Source organism: Syngnathus scovelli, chromosome 15 (genome assembly GCF_024217435.2).
Source record: "Syngnathus scovelli strain Florida chromosome 15, RoL_Ssco_1.2, whole genome shotgun sequence".
Classification (NCBI taxonomy): domain Eukaryota; kingdom Metazoa; phylum Chordata; class Actinopteri; order Syngnathiformes; family Syngnathidae; genus Syngnathus; species Syngnathus scovelli.
The window spans coordinates 3,133,954-3,156,481 of NC_090861.1; the positions used below are offsets into that span (position 1 = coordinate 3,133,954).

At 51.4% G+C, this 22,528-nt stretch overlaps 1 protein-coding gene and 1 long non-coding RNA gene across 3 annotated transcripts in view; one reads left to right on the plus strand and one right to left on the minus strand.

Annotated features, from left to right (window-relative positions):
• Positions 1–8,856, plus strand: part of LOC125982443 (uncharacterized) — a 42,083-nt gene extending 33,227 nt beyond the window's left edge. Inside the window, exons 11-15 of the long non-coding RNA XR_011088155.1 lie at positions 2,708–2,863; positions 4,222–4,351; positions 5,035–5,308; positions 5,475–8,616; positions 8,710–8,856. This is a non-coding gene — a long non-coding RNA (uncharacterized lncRNA). The remainder of the gene's footprint in view (positions 1–2,707; positions 2,864–4,221; positions 4,352–5,034; positions 5,309–5,474; positions 8,617–8,709) is intronic.
• The window catches only part of LOC125982264 (protocadherin Fat 3), a 47,919-nt gene continuing 26,741 nt past the window's right edge, over positions 1,351–22,528 (minus strand). Inside the window, exons 34-51 of one of the 2 annotated variants that reach the window (XM_049742660.2) lie at positions 11,252–11,465; positions 10,949–11,163; positions 10,738–10,875; positions 10,257–10,400; positions 9,958–10,155; positions 9,592–9,869; positions 8,961–9,523; positions 8,731–8,862; positions 8,386–8,543; positions 7,818–8,283; positions 7,445–7,604; positions 6,065–6,221; positions 5,437–5,817; positions 5,041–5,287; positions 3,622–3,723; positions 3,304–3,363; positions 3,197–3,235; positions 1,351–2,304 (exon numbers count right to left, since the gene is read on the minus strand). In XM_049742660.2, coding sequence (XP_049598617.1) covers positions 1,658–2,304; positions 3,197–3,235; positions 3,304–3,363; positions 3,622–3,723; positions 5,041–5,287; positions 5,437–5,817; positions 6,065–6,221; positions 7,445–7,604; positions 7,818–8,283; positions 8,386–8,543; positions 8,731–8,862; positions 8,961–9,523; positions 9,592–9,869; positions 9,958–10,155; positions 10,257–10,400; positions 10,738–10,875; positions 10,949–11,163; positions 11,252–11,465 — 4,299 coding nt within the window. In that variant the 3' untranslated portion in view covers positions 1,351–1,657. Of the gene's footprint in view, positions 2,305–3,196; positions 3,236–3,303; positions 3,364–3,621; positions 3,724–5,040; positions 5,288–5,436; positions 5,818–6,064; positions 6,222–7,444; positions 7,605–7,817; positions 8,284–8,385; positions 8,544–8,730; positions 8,863–8,960; positions 9,524–9,591; positions 9,870–9,957; positions 10,156–10,256; positions 10,401–10,737; positions 10,876–10,948; positions 11,164–11,251; positions 11,466–22,528 lie in introns of those variants that run through there. The other variant, XR_007486316.2, reaches the window with a different exon arrangement.

Sequence of the window (22,528 nt, forward strand, 5' to 3'; positions counted from 1 at the left end):
GTTAACACCGCTTTCCCGTAAAATAACATGGACGATATAGAGTTCCAGCCGTCACGTGACTATTCCCACCTGTATTTGTTTACGCAGCCGCATTGGCAGTCGAGTAGCGCCAGCACGCCAAGCGCTGATAAAACGGGCATTTATCCGGCAAAATTCCGTCCAATTGAATTCGCATCTCGCTTTGATGAAATGAGATAAACCGGATTTGGGGAAAAAAAAAAAGAGCCGTTTAGTCTGACACAATAAAAAAAAATCAGACGCAGGTTGGGTAAAGAAATCCCATCTGGGTCAGTCTGTAAAGCAAGCCATGGTGGTCCGGCTGGTCATTGAGATCCTGAGCTGCCATTTTTATTTATGTACAGTTTTAGCTGCAGTTGTTTTTCTCCCCTCTGTAAAAGTTAAGTTTGCAGCACCATCAGAGTGCAATTCATCGAAAACAATATGCTTCTTGTGCACTCTGTTGATAATTTGGAGTGCTTTCTGTTTATGCCGCTAATGCGTTTGCTTTTGTTTGCTTCAACGAAGCGTTGGGCCACTTAGCGCTCCGCTGCCTGTTGATGTGCGCCGCAACCCCCTTTTTTTTGGCCTTGACGCTGTCGATTATTTGGCAGGGGCGTGCAGTGACCTCAGGAGGTGCAGGTGCTCAAAGAAAAAAAAAAAAAAAAAGAGGGAGGGAGGGGAGTCAATTGTAACGGCATATTCAGGATGACTATTACATCGAAGTATAACATACCAAATTTAAAGCTTGTGCAACTTGAGCAACCCCGCATGTGTCTGGTTAGTTAGAGTGAAGGTTAACGTTAGCTGCATAGGATTCCGGTGGGGAAAAAAAATATTAGCATTCCAATGCTAGTGCCCAATGCCGTTTGCTGACCGACCGTACTTGTGATTGTGCATGCGGCAAACGAACAGGCAGGAGCAACAGTCGTAGCGTTCTTGGCATATGTCAAAGGATTGTCCTCCTAATCATCTAGCAGACACGCGTGTGCACACGCATGTGCGCACGCACACGCATGTACGCACACACGCCTCACTGCAGCTGATTACGCCGTTGAAATGAATGCATTGGTGAATAATACATGAGCGTCACTTGCGTGAGATGCTGTTTGTGTCCGTTCCAGCTGTGCATGTCTGCGCCAGGCAGATGTCGGCCACCCAGATTAGGTTGCGCCCCGTGCACGTCGTCCTGCTGTTTGTGAGAAGACCCCCGCCCTTTTGCTCAGTATGATTTCTCACTGTAAACTTCATCCGACATCATCGCCACTGAGCAACGGTGGGAAGCATATTTTTTTTGCTTTGACGTGAACCCCTCGAACGAGGTGAAGTGCAGCCAAAGATGACCAACGCCGCTTGCGCACAGTGTACACGATTTATTCACAGTGATAAAACACAGCATTGAATTGGAGGCAGCGCGTTTGTGTGTGCCCGCACCATCTTAAAAGTGTCTTCCTTTAATTATCTTGCGCTTTGATGCCCGTGCTGCTCGGCCGCCAAACGACCTCCTTATGAAATAAATAATTGGTGAGTAATGTAATGATTAAACAAGGACGCCGTTAATCTTAATAACATCTTTGCAGCGACGCGCCACATGCGGTGAAAATCAAGCGCCGCTAACAGGACGAGAGAGGCATCACTGGGCCGCCGTGTATCTTGTCTGTCATTTGAAACCGTCCCAACCTGCCGCAGGTTCCGACCCGGTGGAGGTTCTGTTGGTCCTCGTGGCCCTCCGGGCGCGTAGCGACACCAAGTTCAAGAGTCTCTCCAGCTCGTCTCCAGAACCGGTCACGGGGCCGGAGCCGAGATTTCCGCCGTCGTCCTCTCGGGTCGAAGAAGCCCAGGCCCGTAAGGGGGGCAGCAGCTGGGCCGGGTGTAAACTGAGGCCGGGCGGGCCCGGTGGGTAGCCGTCATAGGCTTCCCGGGCTGGGGGCAGGGTGTCGTAGAGAGACTCAGAGTCTTGGCTGCCATCAGAGTCTCGTCGGGGCTCCCGGTACTCCTCGTAGACGGGTGATTCCTCACTGCTCCGTTGTCGCCCCTCCCCACCCAGCCATCTTTTTCTCTGCCACTCGCCCGACTGGTTCTTCTCCCACTGGAAGGCCCTCTGCCGGGACTCTGGCGCCGGCTCCCGGCCTCTGTCGCTGTTCTGAACTTGGATCGGGTAGTCCAGCTGCAGGGAACGGGTGCTGCCGCCCCGCCGAATGTTGCTCTGGGCGTCGCTCACGTCGTAGTGGGACCCAAGCTCGGATGGGCGTAGGCGGGAGGGTGAAAACCAGCTGGGGGTCTGCCTGGGGGAGTCCCAGGGGAAGGCTGCAGAGACAAGAACACACTTTTAGTTCATGAGGAACTTTACCCAGGTAGTTTTGGCCCCCGGTTGAGGGTAGGCATAAAATAGGGGGACATTGCTTATGTGGCAAGTCTTGTTTTGAAAGCAATTGTCTCTGTCAGTCCATATTGATAGTCTCTGAGAAAAAAAATATTTTCTGAATGTTCTCACATTTTGCCCTTTAGCTAAAGTCGCGCGCATAATGAACGAATATGAAGATGATTAAGTTTGTTATTGCTAATTATGATGGCTCAGATGCACACTAATGATGATGATGATTAGAAAAGATGCCTTGCGATAAAAGAAGTCAAGACTTGTTTCTCTGTCATCTTTGAAGTTGAACGCCCTCAGAATCTCGTTTTCTGTCTTTTGTTTGCTCCTGCGCAGGGGGAAAAAAGCTCGGCGATATGCACTGTGAGAAGAAGTGGCATCGGTTGCTAGGGAACAAGACATAAAAGTCGATAACCGTCGTCTGAGCTCGGGCCATTGCGCCTTCCTGAACCTGATGGGAAAATTCCAGCGGTTGACTTCGTGTGGCTGCCGGTAAGACCTGTTCTCTCATTTGTTAACAGGTAGTTGGTACCAGCTGAAATGTAGCCCCCTCTTACACCATTTGTCAATTTTAAGGCGTTTTCCCTCATTCCCAGAGCCACTTGTGCGAAAGATTTTTGTCACGCAAGTTTAGCAAATCATTAGCATCAGCACGGCTAGTCGCCGATGTGTAATATCAGATCGCATTTGTAAAGTTTAACACGGCTCAAACTTCTAAAAGTTGACATCATTAGTTGCACATCTGAGTCTAGCCTTAGCGAGGACAGCCCAAAAAAAAAAAAAGTAAAAACAGTCAAATGATTGACGTTAATCAAGTGTACTTACCAGGGCTGTGCTGCCACCGCTCCTTGTCCATGTTGGAAACTACAAACAATAACTTTTAGATGATATTGATAGATTGACAGAGTAGACTCAATGCAGTGTTTCCCTACCTTCGCTCTCAATGTGGTCCACCGTGTCATTGACCAGACGGATGACAGTCACAATGGAGGCTGCGCACAATATCAAAGTAGGCTTTAAAGCTAAGGTTAGGGTTTCATACTAGGGTTAGGCTTTCAAAGTAGGGTTAGGCTTTCCAAGTTGGGTTTCAAACTAAGGTTATGGTTTCAAAGTAGGGTTTCAAACTGACCCCGACCTCCACTTTAAAATCCTAACCCGTGCTCTATGAAACCCCAACCTCAATCTGAAATGTTGGTGCCGGTGCGGTCTAGTGGTGCGACATCGTGGGTTCATGCTCGTCAGCAACGTACCGTTGTCATCAAAGGACTCTGACGTGTACGAGCTGAGCTCTTCTGACGTGGAGTCTGACGAAAGACCCATCGTATGGCTCTGCACAGGTGGCGACCGCTCGCCTGGGTGCACACGCATACAAACACATGTTGCCCAATTAGCCATTGTTAGCATCTAAATTTGACGCGGGTTGACACGAGCTGGAGTCTTTGCTTTTCACAACTCTCTCTCTCTCTGTGTGTGTCTGTGTGTACTGTTTCAAACAAGGGTTAGGATTTCAAGTCTGTGTTTGGGTCTCGAGTCAGGGGTGAGGTTTCAAATGCGGGTTCCTGGTACGGTGAGGGTTTTAAAGTGAGTCACGGTCAAAAATAATTTATGTGAGTGCTCATGTTTTGCGTGTTGCTGCTCCTAAATTATTCATCATATGCTAATGAATTCATAATTCAGCAGGCGCCGTAAATGACCAATCGGCTCACCTCAGCCCGTCGTCAACCAGCGCGCGATTATACCTTGGCCGGCTGCCGCTTCGCTTAGCGTGGCACAAATAAACAAAGTGCAGTGGCTAACGAGGGCGTCCGGCCAGCTCAATCACACACTAATTAGATGTTTTTACTCCTCAGCAAGGGAGCGCAGTGCCCCTATGAGGACATCCTGAACCCCGGAGGAAATCGATGATGCGAGCAGGGAGAGGACGATAAACAGAGATGCTTCCGACTGACTTGTCGCTCGAGCAAGAAGTGAAGTTTTAAGGCAGGCTATCTCGGCTTAGGGTTTCAAACCCATGTCAGTGTTTGAAAGAGGCTGTTGGGGTTTGAAGAAAGTATTCATTTTAAGGTTGCCATTCAAGTTATTGTTTAGGTTTCTTAAGGGTGTTAAGGCTTCAAATTAGGGTTTCAAGGTTCGGTTAAATTTTCAAAGTTGGGTTTCAAGCCAGGGTTTATGTTCAGGTTTTCAAAGCCTGGGATGATGTTTCAAATTGGGGCTGGCTACTTACTAGCCATTCTCATTGTGGAAGTGGTGACTATCGCTGACTATCAATCATGGTGTCGCTGTCTGTCTGGCTCCGCCCCCTCCCTGCCGTATCGCCGCTGCAGGCCGAAAAAAAGAGGACCAAAGGGTTCTTGTCAGTTGTTGTCTTTTGGTCCTTCTTTCCAGCTGGAGCTTTTAAAGGCCAAAGTAGGACAAAGTCGTAGAAACTCCAACATTCATCATATTTATTATTCATATTTATTCATCGTATGGGTTCATTAGAATTGACAATGAAAAAGTTTGAAAAAGTGTATTGAGGTCAGCAAGTACATCTGTCTCCATGGCAACCATGGCAACACACTAAAGTGGCCCCAGCATACATTTCTTTGAACCCGTAGCCCTTGTTTGAGACTATATCCAGCATACATTTGAAACGCCGTGTCTGTCTGTGTGTCTGCTTGCAGTCTGACCGTCACTGGCATCCGTCCGCTGCATCTCAAAGGCTCTTTGACTCCACTCGTCCTCACGTTCGCCCCGCCGCCTCACTTCCGCCGCATCGCTGTCCCCGCCCTCCCAGGACACCTTGTGAGCGGGGCTGTGCTGACTGAGGCGGTGGCAGGGGGACGGCGGCGGCAGGTTGGTGGGCGCCACGCTGCATACGGCCACACCCCGACGGTTGCTGCGCACGTTGGACGTGTCAGACAGGAAGCTGCTAAGCTGTCAACGAAAAGACAAGAGGTTGTTGAGGGATGGATGCGTGTACAAATTCGGATGATTGTCAAATGGATTATGGATGAATCAAAGTAAAAGGATGGTATACATGGATGGATGGATGTTTTTTTTAGGATGAATGCAAGATGACTGACCCTATTTCCGTCCACGTCCCTGCTGTGTCTGTCCCCAGCCGAGTGAGCGTTGGGTCTCACCAGCACCTGAGGAGGTCTTGTCAGGCCGCCGCCCACTTCACCGTCTCCTCCGACGCCCGCCTTCCCCGGCGAGTTGGGCACACGCACCGCCTTGAACTCGATGCCTTCTGCGCCCATGCCGGTCTTGCGCAGCATGTAGCTGGTCTCCGTAATGGCCGACACGGCCAAGACGCCCGAGAGCCCCGGTGACGCCGCAGAGTCCTTCCGAAATGGGATCTTCTTTCGGAAGATGACAAAGAGGATGAGGAGCAGGACGATGACAAAGCCTAGGACGCCGATTCCAATGATCTCGCCGGGACCGACGTATGACAGCGGCTGTGCCTGAGACATGACAAAGATGTTGACAAAGATACTTGACACTGAGATTGGCAGCTAGCACAGATGAGTGGCACTTGTTACAGAGCTTCACATGCCAAGTAATCGTCGTTTACACTGACTCATACTGACGGTGGTTGCTAATACAATTATTATTATTGCCTGTTAATTTCCACGTTGGCCTCTTAATAAGATAGACATGTTTAAAGTAAAAAGTCAAAGGCTTGGATGGTTGGCGTGTACGTGTTTGCACCTGCGTGTCATTGCCTATGTTGCCGTCACCCGGCTCACCGCAGGCCCCATCCTCGTATCCCGGCGTGCAGTTGCAGTAGAAGGATCCCGGCGTGTTGATGCACTCACCGCCATCCCCGCAGTCGGCCTGCTCACACTCGTCCACATCCTCATCGCATCTGGAAAATCAAATATCCTTTTTATTAAGATTCTCATTGCCATGTGTGAGCAAGGACAGTAACATAACAGGTTCTACCCGGAAAGTTCCTCAGTTAAAAAAAAAAAAAAGGGTTTACACCAATTCTTTTCCAGCTCTGGAATTGTATGAACAAGGGTATGAACACACAGCGAGCTGAAATTCCAACAGCATCATGGGGGGCGTTTCATTTATCAATAATGGCCTGTGCTGCGGAGATGAATTCAAGGTTTAAGACACTTTTAGCAGGCGAGCGTTTGGCGATCCACCCCCCGCCAACGCGGGTGCAGGCTTCTGCTTTGAAATGCGGCTCCCCACCGTCAGCCCCCCAGCGAGACTCTGTCGTTTTCTCATTTGCAATGACTTGGAGCACGCGCACACGTCTTCATTTTCCTTTGCATAGCATATCGTTTCTTTCTGATTTGGATGACATTTGTTTGATATTTACACACATTTGTGCGGCAACACTTGGAAATGTCATCACGTTGAATAATATCTGCTGAGTGAGCGTTTACACCTGATTATTATGCACTGATAAGCCGCAGCCTAGAACAATTACAACTCGACTTGCTTAATACACATTTAACCCGTCCACTCACTAAATATAATTTTAGTACAACTTCATTGTTGGATCTATATGTTTAGTTTTTTTAATTATAGAATGTTTTATATCAACAATTATTTGGATTATACTTGTGTGAATTTAAAAATATAACTTACAATATAATATTACATTTGTTTTTGGTGGATTGAGTGGTACAAATCCTGCAATTTATCTGGAGGCAGTCTTTTTTTTTGTTTTTTTTAAATATACTGCGTTATTATTAAGTATTAATTACAGTTTTTTTTTTGCTGATTTGTTTTGAAAAGTCATTTTTAGGACAAACCTAGGTCCTTAATTATTTAACAGCGTCAAACCAAGAGTATAAAGGAGTGCTGCTGCCCTCTTGTGGCGATTCTTGGTAGTAGCATTCATACACCAAGTTGTGTGACATGATACTAATGATCATAAGTCTAGGGTTAGGGTTTCAAAGTAGGGTTTCATACTAGAGTTAGGTTTTAAAGCTAGGGTTAGGGGTTCAAATACATTTATCTGGGTTGACAGTCATAATGGCCCTCCGAAAGAAGCTATGACTACAATGCGGCCCGCCAAAAAAATGAGTTTGACACCTCTGCATTAATGCAAAAAAAGCTTTTTGAACCTACCTAAGCCCGCTGAGTCCTGGTGGGCAGCCACAGACGAAGGCGCTGCCACCCTCAGTGACTTGGCACTCGCCACCAGCCTGACAGGGGTTTGGCGTGCAGGGCGTCACTGGGCTCTCGCAGCGTCCCCCGGTGAAGCCAGAGATGCAAGTGCACTCGAAGCCTGTTAAGAAGTCAACAAGATCCATGTAAAAAAAAAAAGAACAGACATGCAGCACTATCCTGCTTTACTGAGTTATGCAACACAACAGGTGAAGCCCTGTTTTTCCATGACAACAGATGACCCAATTTTGCAGGCTTGATGATTTTGCTGGGTCTGGGCAAAATGTTATTTAGTACAAACAAAAAAAAAAATGTAAGAATGAATGTGACCGACCTCGCAAGGGCATGCTGGTGCACATAGCTCCGTTGAGGCAGGGGGCGCTGACACAAGGGTCCGGGTAGAGGACGCAGCCCAGCTCCACCTCACTCAGCCCAGCAATCTCGGCGTAGCGACTGCGTTCATTTTGCAGCGGCAGCTCTCTACCGTTGAGGGTCAGCCGGCCCAGGCAGCCCTGGAAGCCATCTTGGGCCCTGGCCCCTTGGGCTCCTGCTGCCGGGGGCCTCACCTGCGCCCCGAAGAAGAAGGTGGATTCCGGGGCGCCGGGCCAAAGGCGGACGGGTGCTCGGGCGGCTCGCCGTCGCTCCACGTAGCTGTCGTCCAATGACAGGAGGGTGTAGTTGCTGGTCAGCTCCAAAGCTATGGCGTGCCACAGCCCATCGTTGATCTGACGTCCGGAGATTCCCATGATGCCGAGCGTGTTATCGCAGTCCAGCTGGAACCACAGGCGGCCACCTTCAATCTGGAACGCAGAGACAAGAACCAAATCATAAGGTGAGAACCCATCGCAAAAGCAAAATCAAGTCGAGCCATTTGATAATTATTCAAAGACTTTGATGTTTACCTTGAGCATGGTGCAGGGATTCACTCGGGTGAACATGATGACCCCCCTGGTCTGCAGCGTACGAACGCTGAGGCCTAGCTTCATCTCGCCGCGCAGGCCACTTTCAGTCACTTTGTACTTGATGTAGCCGTTGCCAGAAAAACTCAGAGACCTTTGACCTGTGCGGAGACACAGAGGATTCAACACAGAAATGTTTGGACATGGAAAAGAGCACAAAGTCAAGAATAAAAGGTATGAACCATGTCGGTCGACAACAAACCAAATCTTGCCCGGAACCAGTCAAGAAACCTCATGACATTTGCAACTTGATTCTATTCCGTTCAGCAATCGTAGAAGCAATCCTACCGGAACACTCGTCCAGGCGCTCAGGTAAACACTGGCAGACAGATGGAGCCGTCGGGCCGGAGCGAACGCACTGCATGTCGGCAGGACATGACCAACCTTCACACAGCTCCACGGAGGCGGGGCACGCCCCACCTGCTTGGTACATGAGCAAATCACACAATAGAAACAACATTAGGAACCCCAAAAGAAGACAAATAACGTCAAGGTGAGTGCAACCCGTATAAACTGACGGGGGCAGGTGCAGGTCTCAATGCGTCTGAATGGCAGCGACACCAGGCTGAGCCTCTCTGTGCTGTATGTCAGTAGGGAGCCAGCTTCCATGGCCAGCGTCTGCTCGCACATCTTGTCACCACATGCCAGCTCCCCGGAGCAAGCGCTGCCCACCGCCTCCGCTCCAGCCAGGACACCTCGGAGCCGCCCCCTCGCCTCCTGTAGCTTGCCGACCACTTCTTGGGGCGCGTAGAAGCCCCCCAACCGCCCAGCAGGACCTGCAGACACCTCCGGCCTCTCGATGGCCACCAGAAGGTCCACGTCGGACGTCCCCTGCACTGGCTGCACGCCAAGGATGTGGAGAGGGTCTTGTTGTCCAGCCGACCAGTTCCAGCCAGCGAGCGCTCGCAAGGTCAGCCGGATCTGGTTGAGGTAGCGGCCCAGCAGGTCCTCGGGAGACAGGGAGCGGAACCTCAGGGTGACGGCACTACGCAGCAGGACGTCCGTCACCTGTTCCACTCGGACGGAAACGTCGGCGATCACGGCAAAGCGTCCGTCGCTCACGGTGGCGTTCATCTGGTACCTGAGAACATCAGAAAGATTCAAGAACACCAACGTCCAAAAGTCAGCGTTAAGTGAAGTGTTGTTTACCTCCCCGGCTCGAGGCCCGGTAGCGCGCTCACACTTCCGTCCTGCCTGTTGATGCTAAACATGCTCTTATCCTGCGGCCTGTGGGTGAAGAACAGCGCGTCGCTGGGGTCGCGGTCGGTGGCGTGGATGCGACCAATCGGGCCGCCCTGGAACGTGTCGGTCGCCGTCACCACCAAGATTTCCAGGGGCGAGACGGCCGGCTTGTACTGACTGTTCCCGATGACCCGCAGAAAGACCCACGAGGACGAGAGAAGAGGAGGCCGCCCGGAGTCGCTCACCTACCCGACAAGAAGTTCATTCCTGAGGCAGGTGGTTCTCAAACTATTTCTCGTGATAGAAATGTTGATTTGGCATTCGAATTCTGACCTGGACCTCAAGGGTGAACTCCCGGGGGGACTCTGGGCTGAACTGGTGGTTAGACCTGAGCGTTCCCGTCTGGTCCAGTGTGAAGAAACCACCCTCGTTGCCAGAAACGAGGGCAAACTCAAAGGGTGGGCCGTTTCTGGGGGAGTCTTTGTCGCTGACAGACAAACGTAGGACGACGCTGCCAGGAGCTTGGCTCAGCTTCAAGTTGGAAAAACAGAGTGTCACAAGGTACAAATACTTGAACATAATGTTTGGTTTGCTTCAGCAGTCATATCAAATAGCAAAACCTATTGAGTCACCTGGACTACAGCAGTGGCGTTGGGCGGGTTGAAGACTGGCGGGTTGTCATTAACATCGGCGACGTCCACGTTCACGGCGACGGCCGAGGACATGGCAGGAGAGCCGCTGTCGAAGGCCTGGACTGACAAAGCGTAGCGGGACACCTGCACAGGGGAGAGCAGACACATCTTTATGCATGAGGCTATGCGGCCGACACGCATCGTTACGGCCGCATAATGTGAGCGCTCGCTGACCTTGCGCCGACTCCGAAAACGACTATTGATTTCTTCCTGAGTTATTTTGCACTTAAAGGCGCATCCTTAAGCTGGCTCCACACATACCGGCAATCCAGCCATATCGGAGCATTTTCCTTTCAAAAGGCCCGATTATCGACGGTACTGAGCGTTTACGCTGAGGTGTGTTGGGTGTTAATAGCTATTTGCGATCAGTCAGCTAAGACCAAACTATCGGATGTTTGTAGATGTGCGTAGTTTGCTTTACCAGCTCGCGGTCCAGACGCTTATTGACTTTGAGCAGGCCTGTCACCGGGTCGATCCAGAAGTGGTTACTCCGGTCGCCTTTCAGGATGGAGTAGGTGATGCGTCCGTTAACTTGGCTGTCCAAGTCCTCCGCCAGCACCTTCAAAAATCACACATTCCTTCAGTAATTACGATTCCAGCTAACGGCGCCATTAATGAACCAATCAGACTACCCTGGTTACGGACTGGCCAACCGGCGTGTCCTCGCTGATCAGGACGTTGTAGACATCCCGGCTGAAGACCGGGGCGTTGTCGTTGACATCCATCAGCTGAACGGTGACCACGGTGGCGGCGCTGAGCGGCGGGCTGCCGCCGTCCCAGGCCTCCACTGTCAGGTAGTAGTCCTTGCACACCTCAAAGTCCAGCTCACCGGCCACGGAAATGGAGCCTAGGAGCAAGTTATGTGTTAGGTTTTTGGGATCCAAGCACCTTCCTATTGCACATCGAGATCTCCACATTCAGACCAGAAAGCTCACCTAGAACCATGTCAATAGAGAACTTGGCCATCTCGTTGCCCGAGCGGATTCGGTAGGAGATCTCGGCATTGGGCCCGATGTCGGCGCTGGTGGCCAGCACCCGCAACACTTCAGCGCCCACCGCAACATCCTCTGGCACGGTGACAGTGTAGTCCCGCCTCTGGAACACTGGCGCGTTGTCGTTCACGTCCAGGACCAACACAGTTAATTCGACCTGGTGGACGCAAGTTGGAATGAGTTAGGGTGGTTCAGATTACTTGGTGAAGCTAACACAGCTAACAGACTTGTTTGTGTAAATGTCTCTTTGTGTGTCTTCATGTACTGTATTTTCCACCAGTAGGTGACAGAGAGCTGCTGGCCCCTCAGCTGTCACCTCTCGTCATCTTTGCATCTGGGTGCTCATGGGATAAGCATTGATCTTAATTAAAATCTACATGGCTTGTTATCGCGTCTCCTCGCGGCACATCTCAAGGTGGCCTCCTTAATCTCCCAGTGGGACCTAAAATATTTTATCATGGAAAAATTTGCAACACAGTTGCTCGTGTGCTGATCCATAAAAAAGGTTGGGGACCACTGATCTGTAGTCACTTAAGCTGCTCCATAAAACCATACCTTGGTACAATTACGTGTAATACAAGCCAGGGTTCAATAGTGTAGTGGTTAGTATTCTGGACTCTCAGCCCAGTGACCCGAGTTCAAATCCCAGTGGGACCTAAAATCTTTTATCATGGAAAAACTTGCAACACAGTTTCTCGTGTGCTGACCCAGAAGAAAGGTTGGGGACCACTGATCTATACTAGTCACTTGAGCTGCTCCATAAAACCATACCTTGGTACAATTTCATATACTACAGGCCAGGTCTCCATAGTGTAGTGGTTAGTGCTCTGGACTCTCACCCCACTGACCCGAGTTCAAATCCCACGGACCCCTAAAATATTTTATCATGGAAAAATTTGCAACACAGTTGCTCGTGTGATGATCCATAAAAAAGGTTGGGGACCACTGATCTAGTCACTTGAGCTGCTCCATAAAACAATACCTTGGTACAATTACATCTAATACAAGCCAGGGGTCAATAGTGTAGTGGTTAGTGTTCTGGACTCTGACCCCAGTGACCCGAGTTCAAATCCCAGTGGGACCTCAAATCTTTTATCATGGAAAAACTTGCAACACAGTTTCTCGTGTGCTGACCCAGAAAAAAGGTTGGGGACCACTGATCTATACTAGTCACTTGAGCTGCTCCATAAAACCATACCTTGGTACAATTTCATACACTATAAGACAGGTCTCCATAGTGTAGTGGTTAGTGCTCTGGACTCTCACCCCACTGACCCGAGTTCAAATCCCACTGACCCCTAAAATATTTTATTATGGAAAGATTTGCAACACAGTTTCTCGTGTGCTGACCCAGAAAAAAGGTTGGGGACCACTGATCTATACTAGTCACTTGAGCTGCTCCATAAAACCATACACCTCCCTAAAGCTTAGGGTGAGGGCTCGGGCTGTAGTTAGGAGTAGGGTTGGGCCGAGGGTTACGGTTGGGTTTAGGGTTGGGCCTAGGATTAGGGTTGGATCTAGGTTTAGGGTTGGACTAGGGTTAGGGTTGGGCCTAGGATTAGGGTTGGGGTTAGTTAGGGTTAGGGTTGAGCCTAGGGTTGGGGTTAGGGTTGGGCCTAGGGTTGGGGTTAGGGTTGAACCTAGGGTTAGGGTTGGGCCTAGGGTTAGGGTTAGGGTCTAGGGTTAGGGTTGTGCCCAGGGTTAGAGTTAGGGTTGAGCCTAGGGTTAGGGTTGGGCCTAAGGTTAGGGTTGGATCTAAGGTTAGGGTTAGAGTTGGAACTAGGGTTAGGCCTAGGGTTAGGGTTGGCCCTAGGGTTAGGGTTGGGGTTAGTTAGGGTTGGGGTTAGGGTTGGGGTTAGGGTTGTGACTAGGGTTAGGGTTGGGCCTAGGGTTAGGGTTGAGCCTAGGGTTAGGGTTGGATCTAGGGTTAGGGTTGGCCCTAGGGTTAGGGTTAGGGTTGGGCCTAGGGTTAGGGTTGGATCTAGGGTTAGGGTTAGAGTCAGAACTAGGGTTAGGCCTAGGGTTAGGGTTGGCCCTAGGGTTAGGGTTGGGATAAGTTAGGGTTAGGGTTGAGCCTAGGGTTAGGGTTACGGTTGGGCATAGGGTTAGGGTTGGATCTAGGGTTAGGGTTGGCCCTAGGGTTAGGGTTGGGGTTAGTTAGGGTTAGGGTTGAGCCTAGGGTTAGGGTTAGGGTTGGGCCTAGGGTTAAGGTTGGGCCTATGGTTGGGGTTAGGGTTGTGCCTAGGGTTAGGGTTGGGCCTAGGGTTAGGGTTGGGTCTAGAGTTAGGGTTAGGGTTGGGCCTAGGGTTAAGGTTGGGCCTATGGTTGGGGTTAGGGTTGTGCCTAGGGTTAGGGTTGGGCCTAGGGTTAGGGTTAGGTCTAGAGTTAGGGTTGGATCTAGGGTTAGGGTTAGAGTTGGAACTAGGGTTAGGCCTAGGGTTAGGGTTGGCTCTAGGGTTAGGGTTGGGGTTAGTTAGGGTTAGGGTTGGGCCTAGGGTTAGGGTTGGGTTTAGGGTTGGGTTTAGGGTTGGGGTTAGGGTTGGGATTAGGGTTAGGGTTGAGGTTAGGGTTGAGCCTAGGGTTGGGGTTAGGGTTGAGGTTAGAGTTGAGCCTAGGGTTGAGGTTAGGGCTAGGGTTGGATCTAGGGTTAGGGTTGGCCCTAGGGTTAGGGTTGGGGTTAGTTAGGGTTAGGGTTGAGCCTAGTGTTGGGCTTAGGGTTGAGGTTAGGGTTAGGGTTGAGCCTAGGGTTGGGGTTAAGGTTGAGGTTAGGGTTAGGGTTGAGCCAAGAGTTGGGGTTAGGGTTGAACCTAGGGTTGGGCCTAGAATTAGGGTTGGGGTTGGGCCTAGGGTTAGGGTTGGATCTAGGGTTAGGGTTGGCCCTAGGGTTAGGGTTAGGCCTATGGTTGGGGTTAGGGTTGTGCCTAGGGTTAGGGTTGGGCCTAGGGTTAGGGTTGGATCTAGGGTTAGGGTTAGAGTTGGAACTAGGGTTAGGCCTAGGGTTAGGGTTGGCTCTAGGGTTAGGGTTGGGGTTAGTTAGGGTTGGGGTTAGGGTTGGGCCTAGGGTTAGGGTTGGGTTTAGGGTTAGGGTTGGGGTTAGGGTTGTGATTAGGGTTAGGGTTGAGGTTAGGGTTGAGCCTAGGGTTGGGGTTAGGGTTGAGGTTAGGGTTGAGGTTAGGGTTGAGCCTAAGGTTGGGGTTAGGGTTGAGATTAGGGTTAGGGTTGGACCTAGGGTTAGGGTTAGGGTTGGCCCTAGGGTTAGGGTTGGGGTTAGTTAGGGTTAGGGTTGAGCCTAGGGTTAGGGTTGAGGTTAGGGTTAGGGTTGAGCCTAGGGTTGGGGTTAAGGTTGAGGTTAGGGTTAGGGTTGAGCCAAGAGTTGGGGTTAGGGTTGAACCTAGGGTTGGGCCTAGAATTAGGGTTAGGGTTGGGCCTAGGGTTAGGGTTGGATCTAGGGTTAGGGTTGGCCCTAGGGTTAGGGTTAGGCCTATGGTTGGGGTTAGGGTTGTGCCTAGGGTTAGGGTTGGGCCTAGGGTTAAGGTTAGGGTTAGGGTTGGGCCTAGGGTTAGGGTTGGATCTAGGGTTAGGGTTAGAGTTGGAACTAGGGTTAGGCCTAGGGTTAGGGTTGGCTCTAGGGTTAGGGTTGGGGTTAGTTAGGGTTAGGGTTGGGGTTAGGGTTGGGCCTAGGGTTAGGGTTGGGTTTAGGGTTGGGGTTAGGGTTGTGATTAGGGTTAGGGTTGAGGTTAGGGTTGAGCCTAAGGTTGGGGTTAGGGTTGAGATTAGGGTTAGGGTTGGATCTAGGGTTAGGGTTAGGGTTGGGCCTAGGGTTAGGGTTGGATCTAGGGTTAGGGTTAGAGTTGGAACTAGGGTTAGGCCTAGGGTTAGGGTTGGCTCTAGGGTTAGGGTTGGGGTTAGTTAGGGTTAGGGTTGGGGTTAGGGTTGGGCCTAGGATTAGGGTTGGGTTTAGGGTTAGGGTTGGGGTTGTGATTAGGGTTAGGGTTGAGGTTAGGGTTGAGCCTAGGGTTGGGGTTAGGGTTGAGGTTAGGGTTGAGGTTAGGGTTGAGCCTAAGGTTGGGGTTAGGGTTGAGATTAGGGTTAGGGTTGGGTCTAGAGTTAGGGTTAGGGTTGGGCCTAGGGTTAAGGTTGGGCCTATGGTTGGGGTTAGGGTTGTGCCTAGGGTTAGGGTTGGGCCTAGGGTTAGGGTTAGGTCTAGAGTTAGGGTTGGATCTAGGGTTAGGGTTAGAGTTGGCACTAGGGTTAGGCCTAGGGTTAGGGTTGGCTCTAGGGTTAGGGTTGGGGTTAGTTAGGGTTAGGGTTGGGCCTAGGGTTGGGCTTAGGGTTGAGGTTAGGGTTAGGGTTGAGCCTAGGGTTGGGGTTAGGGTTGAGATTAGGGTTAGGGTTGGATCTAGGGTTAGGGTTAGGGTTGGCCCTAGGGTTAGGGTTGGGGTTAGTTAGGGTTAGGGTTGAGCCTAGGGTTAGGGTTAGGGTTGAGCTTAGGGTTAGGGTTGAGCCTAGGGTTGGGGTTAAGGTTGAGGTTAGGGTTGAGCCAAGAGTTGGGGTCAGGGTTGAACCTAGGGTTGGGCCTAGAATTAGGGTTAGGGTTGGGGTTAGGGTTGAGGTTAGAGTTGAGCCTAGGGTTGGGGTTAGGGTTGAGGTTAGGGTTAGGGTTGGATCTAGGGTTAGGGTTAGGGTTGGCCCTAGGGTTAGGGTTGGGGTTAGTTAGGGTTAGGGTTGAGCCTAGGATTGGTCTTAGGGTTGAGGTTAGGGTTAGGGTTGAGCCTAGGGTTGGGGTTAGGGTTGTGATTAGGGTTAGGGTTGAGGTTAGGGTTGAGCCTAGGGTTGGGGTTAGGGTTGAGGTTAGGGTTGAGGTTAGGGTTGAGCCTAGGGTTAGGGTTGGAACTAGGGTTAGGGTTAGAGTTGGAACTAGGGTTAGGCCTAGGGTTAGGGTTGGCTCTAGGGTTAGGGTTGGGGTTAGTTAGGGTTAGGGTTGGGGTTAGGGTTGGGCCTAGGATTAGGGTTGGGTTTAGGGTTAGGGTTGGGGTTAGGGTTGTGATTAGGGTTAGGGTTGAGGTTAGGGTTGAGCCTAGGGTTGGGGTTAGGGTTGAGGTTAGGGTTGAGGTTAGGGTTGAGCCTAAGGTTGGGGTTAGGGTTGAGATTAGGGTTAGGGTTGGATCTAGGGTTAGGGTTGGCCCTAGGGTTAGGGTTGGGGTTAGTTAGGGTTAGGGTTGAGCCTAGGGTTGGGGTTAGGGTTGAGGTTAGGGTTAGGGTTGAGCCTAGGGTTGGGGTTAAGGTTGAGGTTAGGGTTAGGGTTGAGCCAAGAGTTGGGGTTAGGGTTGAACCTAGTTGGGCCTGGAATTAGGGTTAGGGTTGGGCCAAGGGTTAGGGTTGGATCTAGGTTTAGGGTTAGGGTTGGCCCTAGGGTTAGGGTTGGATCTAGGGTTAGAGTTGGAACTAGGGTTAGGCCTAGGGTTAGGGTTGGCTCTAGGGTTAGGGTTGGGGTTAGTTAGGGTTAGGGTTGGGGTTAGGGTTGGGCCTAGGGTTAGGGTTGGGGTTAGGGTTGTGATTAGGGTTAGGGTTGAGGTTAGGGTTGAGCCTAGGGTTGGGGTTAGGGTTGAGGTTAGGGTTGAGGTTAGGGTTGAGCCTAAGGTTGGGGTTAGGGTTGAGATTAGGGTTAGGGTTGGATCTAGGGTTAGGGTTAGGGTTGGCCCTAGGGTTAGGGTTGGGGTTAGTTAGGGTTAAGGTTGAGCCTAGGGTTGGGGTTAGGGTTGGATCTACCCCAACCCTAACCCTAGGCTCAACTCTAACCCTAACGCTGACCTCAACCCTAACCCCAATCCTAACCCTAGATCCAACCCTAACCCTAGATCCAACCCTAACCCTAGATCCAACCCTAACCCTAGGCTCAACCCTAATCCTAGGCCCAACCCTAACCCTAGGCCCAACCCTAACCCCAACCCTAGGCCCAACCCTAACCCTAGGCCCAACCCTAACCCTAGGCTCAACCCTAACCCTAACTAACCCCAACCCTAACCCTAGGGCCAACCCTAACCCTAACCCTAGATCCAACCCTAACCCTAATCTCAACCCTAACCCCAACCTTAGGCTCAACCCTAACCTCAACCCTAACCCTAATCACAACCCTAACCCCAACCCTAACCCTAAACCCAACCCTAATCCTAGGCCCAACCCTAACCCCAACCCTAGGGCCAACCCTAACCCTAGATCCTACCCTAACCCTAATCTCAACCCTAACCCCAACCTTAGGCTCAACCCTAACCTCAACCCTAACCCCAACCCTAGGCTCAACCCTAACCTCAACCCTAACCCTAGTCACAACCCTAACCCCAACCCTAGGCTCAACCCTAACTAACCCCAACCCTAACCCTAGGGCCAACCCTAACCCTAGGCCCAACCCTAACCCTAGTCACAACCCTAACCCCAACCCTAGGCTCAACCCTAACCCTAACTAACCCCAACCCTAACCCTAGGGCCAACCCTAACCCTAACCCTAGATCCAACCCTAACCTCAACCCTAACCCCAACCCTAACCCCAACCCTAGGCTCAACCCTAACCTCAACCCTAACCCTAATCCCAACCCTAACCCTAGGCCCAACCCTAACCCTAGGCACAACCCTAACCCCAACCCTAGGCCCAACCCTAACCCTAGGCCCAACCCTAACCCTAGGCTCAACCCTAACCCTAACTAACCCCAACCCTAACCCTAGGGCCAACCCTAACCCTAACCCTAGATCCAACCCTAACCCTAATCTCAACCCTAACCCCAACCTTAGGCTCAACCCTAACCTCAACCCTAACCCCAACCCTAGGCTCAACCCTAACCTCAACCCTAACCCTAATCACAACCCTAACCCAACCCTAACCCTAAACCCAACCCTAACCCTAGAGCCAACCCTAACCCTAGGCCTAACCCTAGTTCCAACTCTAACCCTAACCCTAGATCCAACCCTAACCCTAGGCCCAACCCTAACCCTAACCCTAGGCCCAACCCTAACCCTAGGCACAACCCTAACCCCAACCATAGGCCTAACCCTAACCCTAGGGCCAACCCTAACCCTAGATCCAACCCTAACCCTAGGCCCAACCCTAACCCTAATTCTAGGCCCAACCCTAGGTTCAACCCTGACCCCAACTCTTGGCTCAACCCTAACCCTAACCTCAACCTTAACCCCAACCCTAGGCTCAACCCTAACCCTAACTAACCCCAACCCTAACCCTAGGGCCAACCCTAACCCTAACCCTAGATCCAACCCTAACCCTAATCTCAACCCTAACCCCAACCCTAGGCTCAACCCTAACCCTAACCTCAACCCTAAGCCCAACCCTAGGCTCAACCCTAACCCTAACTAACCCCAACCCTAACCCTAGGGCCAACCCTAACCCTAACCCTAGTTCCAACCCTAACCCTAACCTCAACCCTAACCCCAACCCTAGGCTCAACTCTAACCTCAACCCTAACCCCAACCCTAAACCCAACCCTAACCCTAATTCTAGGCCCAACCCTAGGTTCAACCCTGACCCCAACTCTTGGCTCAACCCTAACACTAACCTCAACCTTAACCCCAACCCTAGGCTCAACCCTAACCCTAAGCTCAACCCTAACCCTAACCCTAGGCTCAACCCTAACCCTAACTAACCCCAACCCTAACCCTAGGGCCAACCCTAACCCTAACCCTAGATCCAACCCTAACCCTAATCTCAACCCTAACCCCAACCCTAGGCTCAACCCTAACCCTAACCTCAACCCTAAGCCCAACCCTAGGCCCAACCCTAACCCTAACTAACCCCAACCCTAACCCTAGAGCCAACCCTAACCCTAGGCCTAACCCTAGTGCCAACTCTAACCCTAACCCTAGATCCAACCCTAACTCTAGACCTAACCCTAACCCTAGGCCCAACCCTAACCCTAGGCACAACCCTAACCCCAACCATAGGCCCAACCTTAACCCTAGGCCCAACCCTAACCCTAACTCTAGACCCAACCCTAACCCTAATCTCAACCCTAACCCCAACCTTAGGCTCAACCCTAACCTCAACCCTAACCTCAACCCTAACCCCAACCCTAGGCTCAACCCTAACCTCAACCCTAACCCTAATCACAACCCTAACCCCAACCCTAACCCTAAACCCAACCCTAATCCTAGGCTCAACCCTAACCCCAACCCTAACCCTAACTAACCCCAACCCTAACCCTAGAGCCAACCCTAACCCTAGGCCTAACCCTAGTTCCAACTCTAACCCTAACCCTAGATCCAACCCTAACCCTAGGCCCAACCCTAACCCTAACCCTAGATCCAACCCTAACCCTAATCTCAACCCTAACCCCAACCTTAGGCTCAACCCTAACCTCAACCCTAACCCTAATCACAACCCTAACCCCAACCCTAACCCTAAACCCAACCCTAACCCTAGGCCCAACCCTAACCCCAACCCTAACCCTAACTAACCCCAACCCTAACCCTAGAGCCAACCCTAACCCTAGGCCTAACCCTAGTTCCAACTCTAACCCTAACCCTAGATCCAACCCTAACCCTAGGCCCAACCCTAACCCTAACCCTAGGCCCAACCCTAACCCTAGGCACAACCCTAACCCCAACCATAGGCCTAACCCTAACCCTAGGGCCAACCCTAACCCTAGATCCAACCCTAACCCTAGGCCCAACCCTAACCCTAATTCTAGGCCCAACCCTAGGTTCAACCCTAACCCCAACTCTTGGCTCAACCCTAACCCTAACCTCAACCTTAACCCCAACCCTAGGCTCAACCCTAACCCTAACCTCAACCCTAACCCTAACCCTAGGCTCAACCCTAACCCTAACTAACCCCAACCCTAACCCTAGGGCCAACCCTAACCCTAACCCTAGGTCCAACCCTAACCCTAATCTCAACCCTAACCCCAACCTTAGGCTCAACCCTAACCTCAACCCTAACCTCAACCCTAACCCCAACCCTAGGCTCAACCCTAACCTCAACCCTAACCCTAATCACAACCCTAACCCCAACCCTAACCCTAAACCCAACCCTAACCCTAGGCCCAACCCTAACCCCAACCCTAACTAACCCCAACCCTAACCCTAGAGCCAACCCTAACCCTAGGCCTAACCCTAGTTCCAACTCTAACCCTAACCCTAGATCCAACCCTAACCCTAGGCCCAACCCTAACCCTAGGCACAACCCTAACCCCAACCATAGGCCTAACCCTAACCCTAGGGCCAACCCTAACCCTAACCCGAGATCCAACCCTAACCCTAGGCCCAACCCTAATTCTAGGCCCAACCCTAGGTTCAACCCTAACCCCAACTCTTGGCTCAACCCTAACCCTAACCTCAACCTTAACCCCAACACTAGGCTCAACCCTAACCCTAACCTCAACCCTAAGCCCAACCCTAGGCTCAACCCTAACCCTAACTAACCCCAACCCTAACCCTAGGGCCAACCCTAACCCTAGATCCAACCCTAGCCCTAACCTCAACCCTAGGCTCAACTCTAACCTCAACCCTAACCCTAACCCTAATCCCAACCCTAACCCCAACCCTAAACCCAACCCTAGGCCCAACCCTAACCCTAGGCCCAACCCTAACCCTAACTAACCCCAACCCTAACCCTAGAGCCAACCCTAACCCTAGGCCTAACCCTAGTTCCAACTCTAACCCTAGATCCAACCCTAACTCTAGACCTAACCCTAACCCTAGGCCCAACCCTAACCCTAGGCACAACCCTAACCCCAACCATAGGCCCAACCTTAACCCTAGGCCCAACCCTAACCCTAACTCTAGACCCAACCCTAACCCTAGGCCCAACCCTAACCCTAGGCACAACCCTAACCCCAACCTTAGGCCCAACCTTAACCCTAGGCCCAACCCTAACCCTAACCCTAGGCTCAACCCTAACCCTAACTAACCCCAACCCTAACCCTAGGGCCAACCCTAACCCTAGATCCAACCCTAACCCTAATTCTAGGCCCAACCCTAACCCTAGGTTCAACCCTAACCCCAACCCTTGGCTCAACCCTAACCTCAACCCTAACCCCAACCCTAGGCTCAACCCTAACCCTAACCTCAACCCTAGCCCTAATCCCAACCCTAGGCCCAACCCTAACCCCAACCTTAACCCTATGCCCAACCGTAACCCTAACCCTAGGCTCAACCCTAACCCTAACTTATCCCAACCCTAACCCTAGGGCCAACCCTAACCCTAGGCCTAACCCTAGTTCTGACTCTAACCCTAACCCTAGTCCCAACCCTAACCCTAGGCCCAACCCTAACCCTAACCCTAGGCTCAACCCTAACCCTAACCCTAGGCACAACCCTAACCCTAACTAACCCTAACCCTAGGGCCAACCCTAACCCTAACCCTAGATCCAACCCTAACCCGAGATCCAACCCTAACCCTAGGCCCAACCCTAACCCTTACACTAGGTTCAACCCTAACCCCAACCCTAGGCCCAACCCTAACCCTAGGCCCAACCCTAGGCTCAACCCTAACCCTAACTAACCCCAACCCTAATCCTAGGCCCAACCCTAACCCTAGGCTCAACCCTAACCCTATCTAACCCCAACCCTAACCCTAGGGCCAACCCTAACCCTAGTCCAACCCTAACCCTAGCTCCAAACCTAACCCTAGGCCCAACCCTAACCTCAACCCTAACCCTCGGCCCAACCCCTCAACCTAAGCTTTAGGGAGGTGTATGGTTTTATGGATCAAACCTAACCCTCGGCCCAACCCTAATCCTAACTACAGCCCGAGCCCTCACCCTAGGCCTAAGCTTTAGGGAGGTGTATGGTTTTATGGATCAGCACACGAGCAACTGTGTTGCAAATTTTTCCATGATAAAATATTTCAGGGGTCAGTGGAATTTGAACTCGGGTCAGTGGGGTAAGAGTCCAGAGCACTAACCACTACACTATGGAGACCTGGCTTGTAGTGTATGAAATTGTACCAAGGTATGGTTTTATGGAGCAGCTCAAGTGACTAGTATAGATCAGTGGTCCCCAACCTTTTTTCTGGGTCAGCACACGAGTAACTGTGTTGCAAGTTTTTCCATGATAAAAGATTTTTGGTCCCACTGGGATTTGAACTCGGGTCACTGGGGTGAGAGTCCAGAATACTAACCACTACACTATTGAACCCTGGCTTGTATTACACGTAATTGTACCAAGGTATGGTTTTATGGAGCAGCTTAAGTGACTATAGATCAGTGGTCCCCA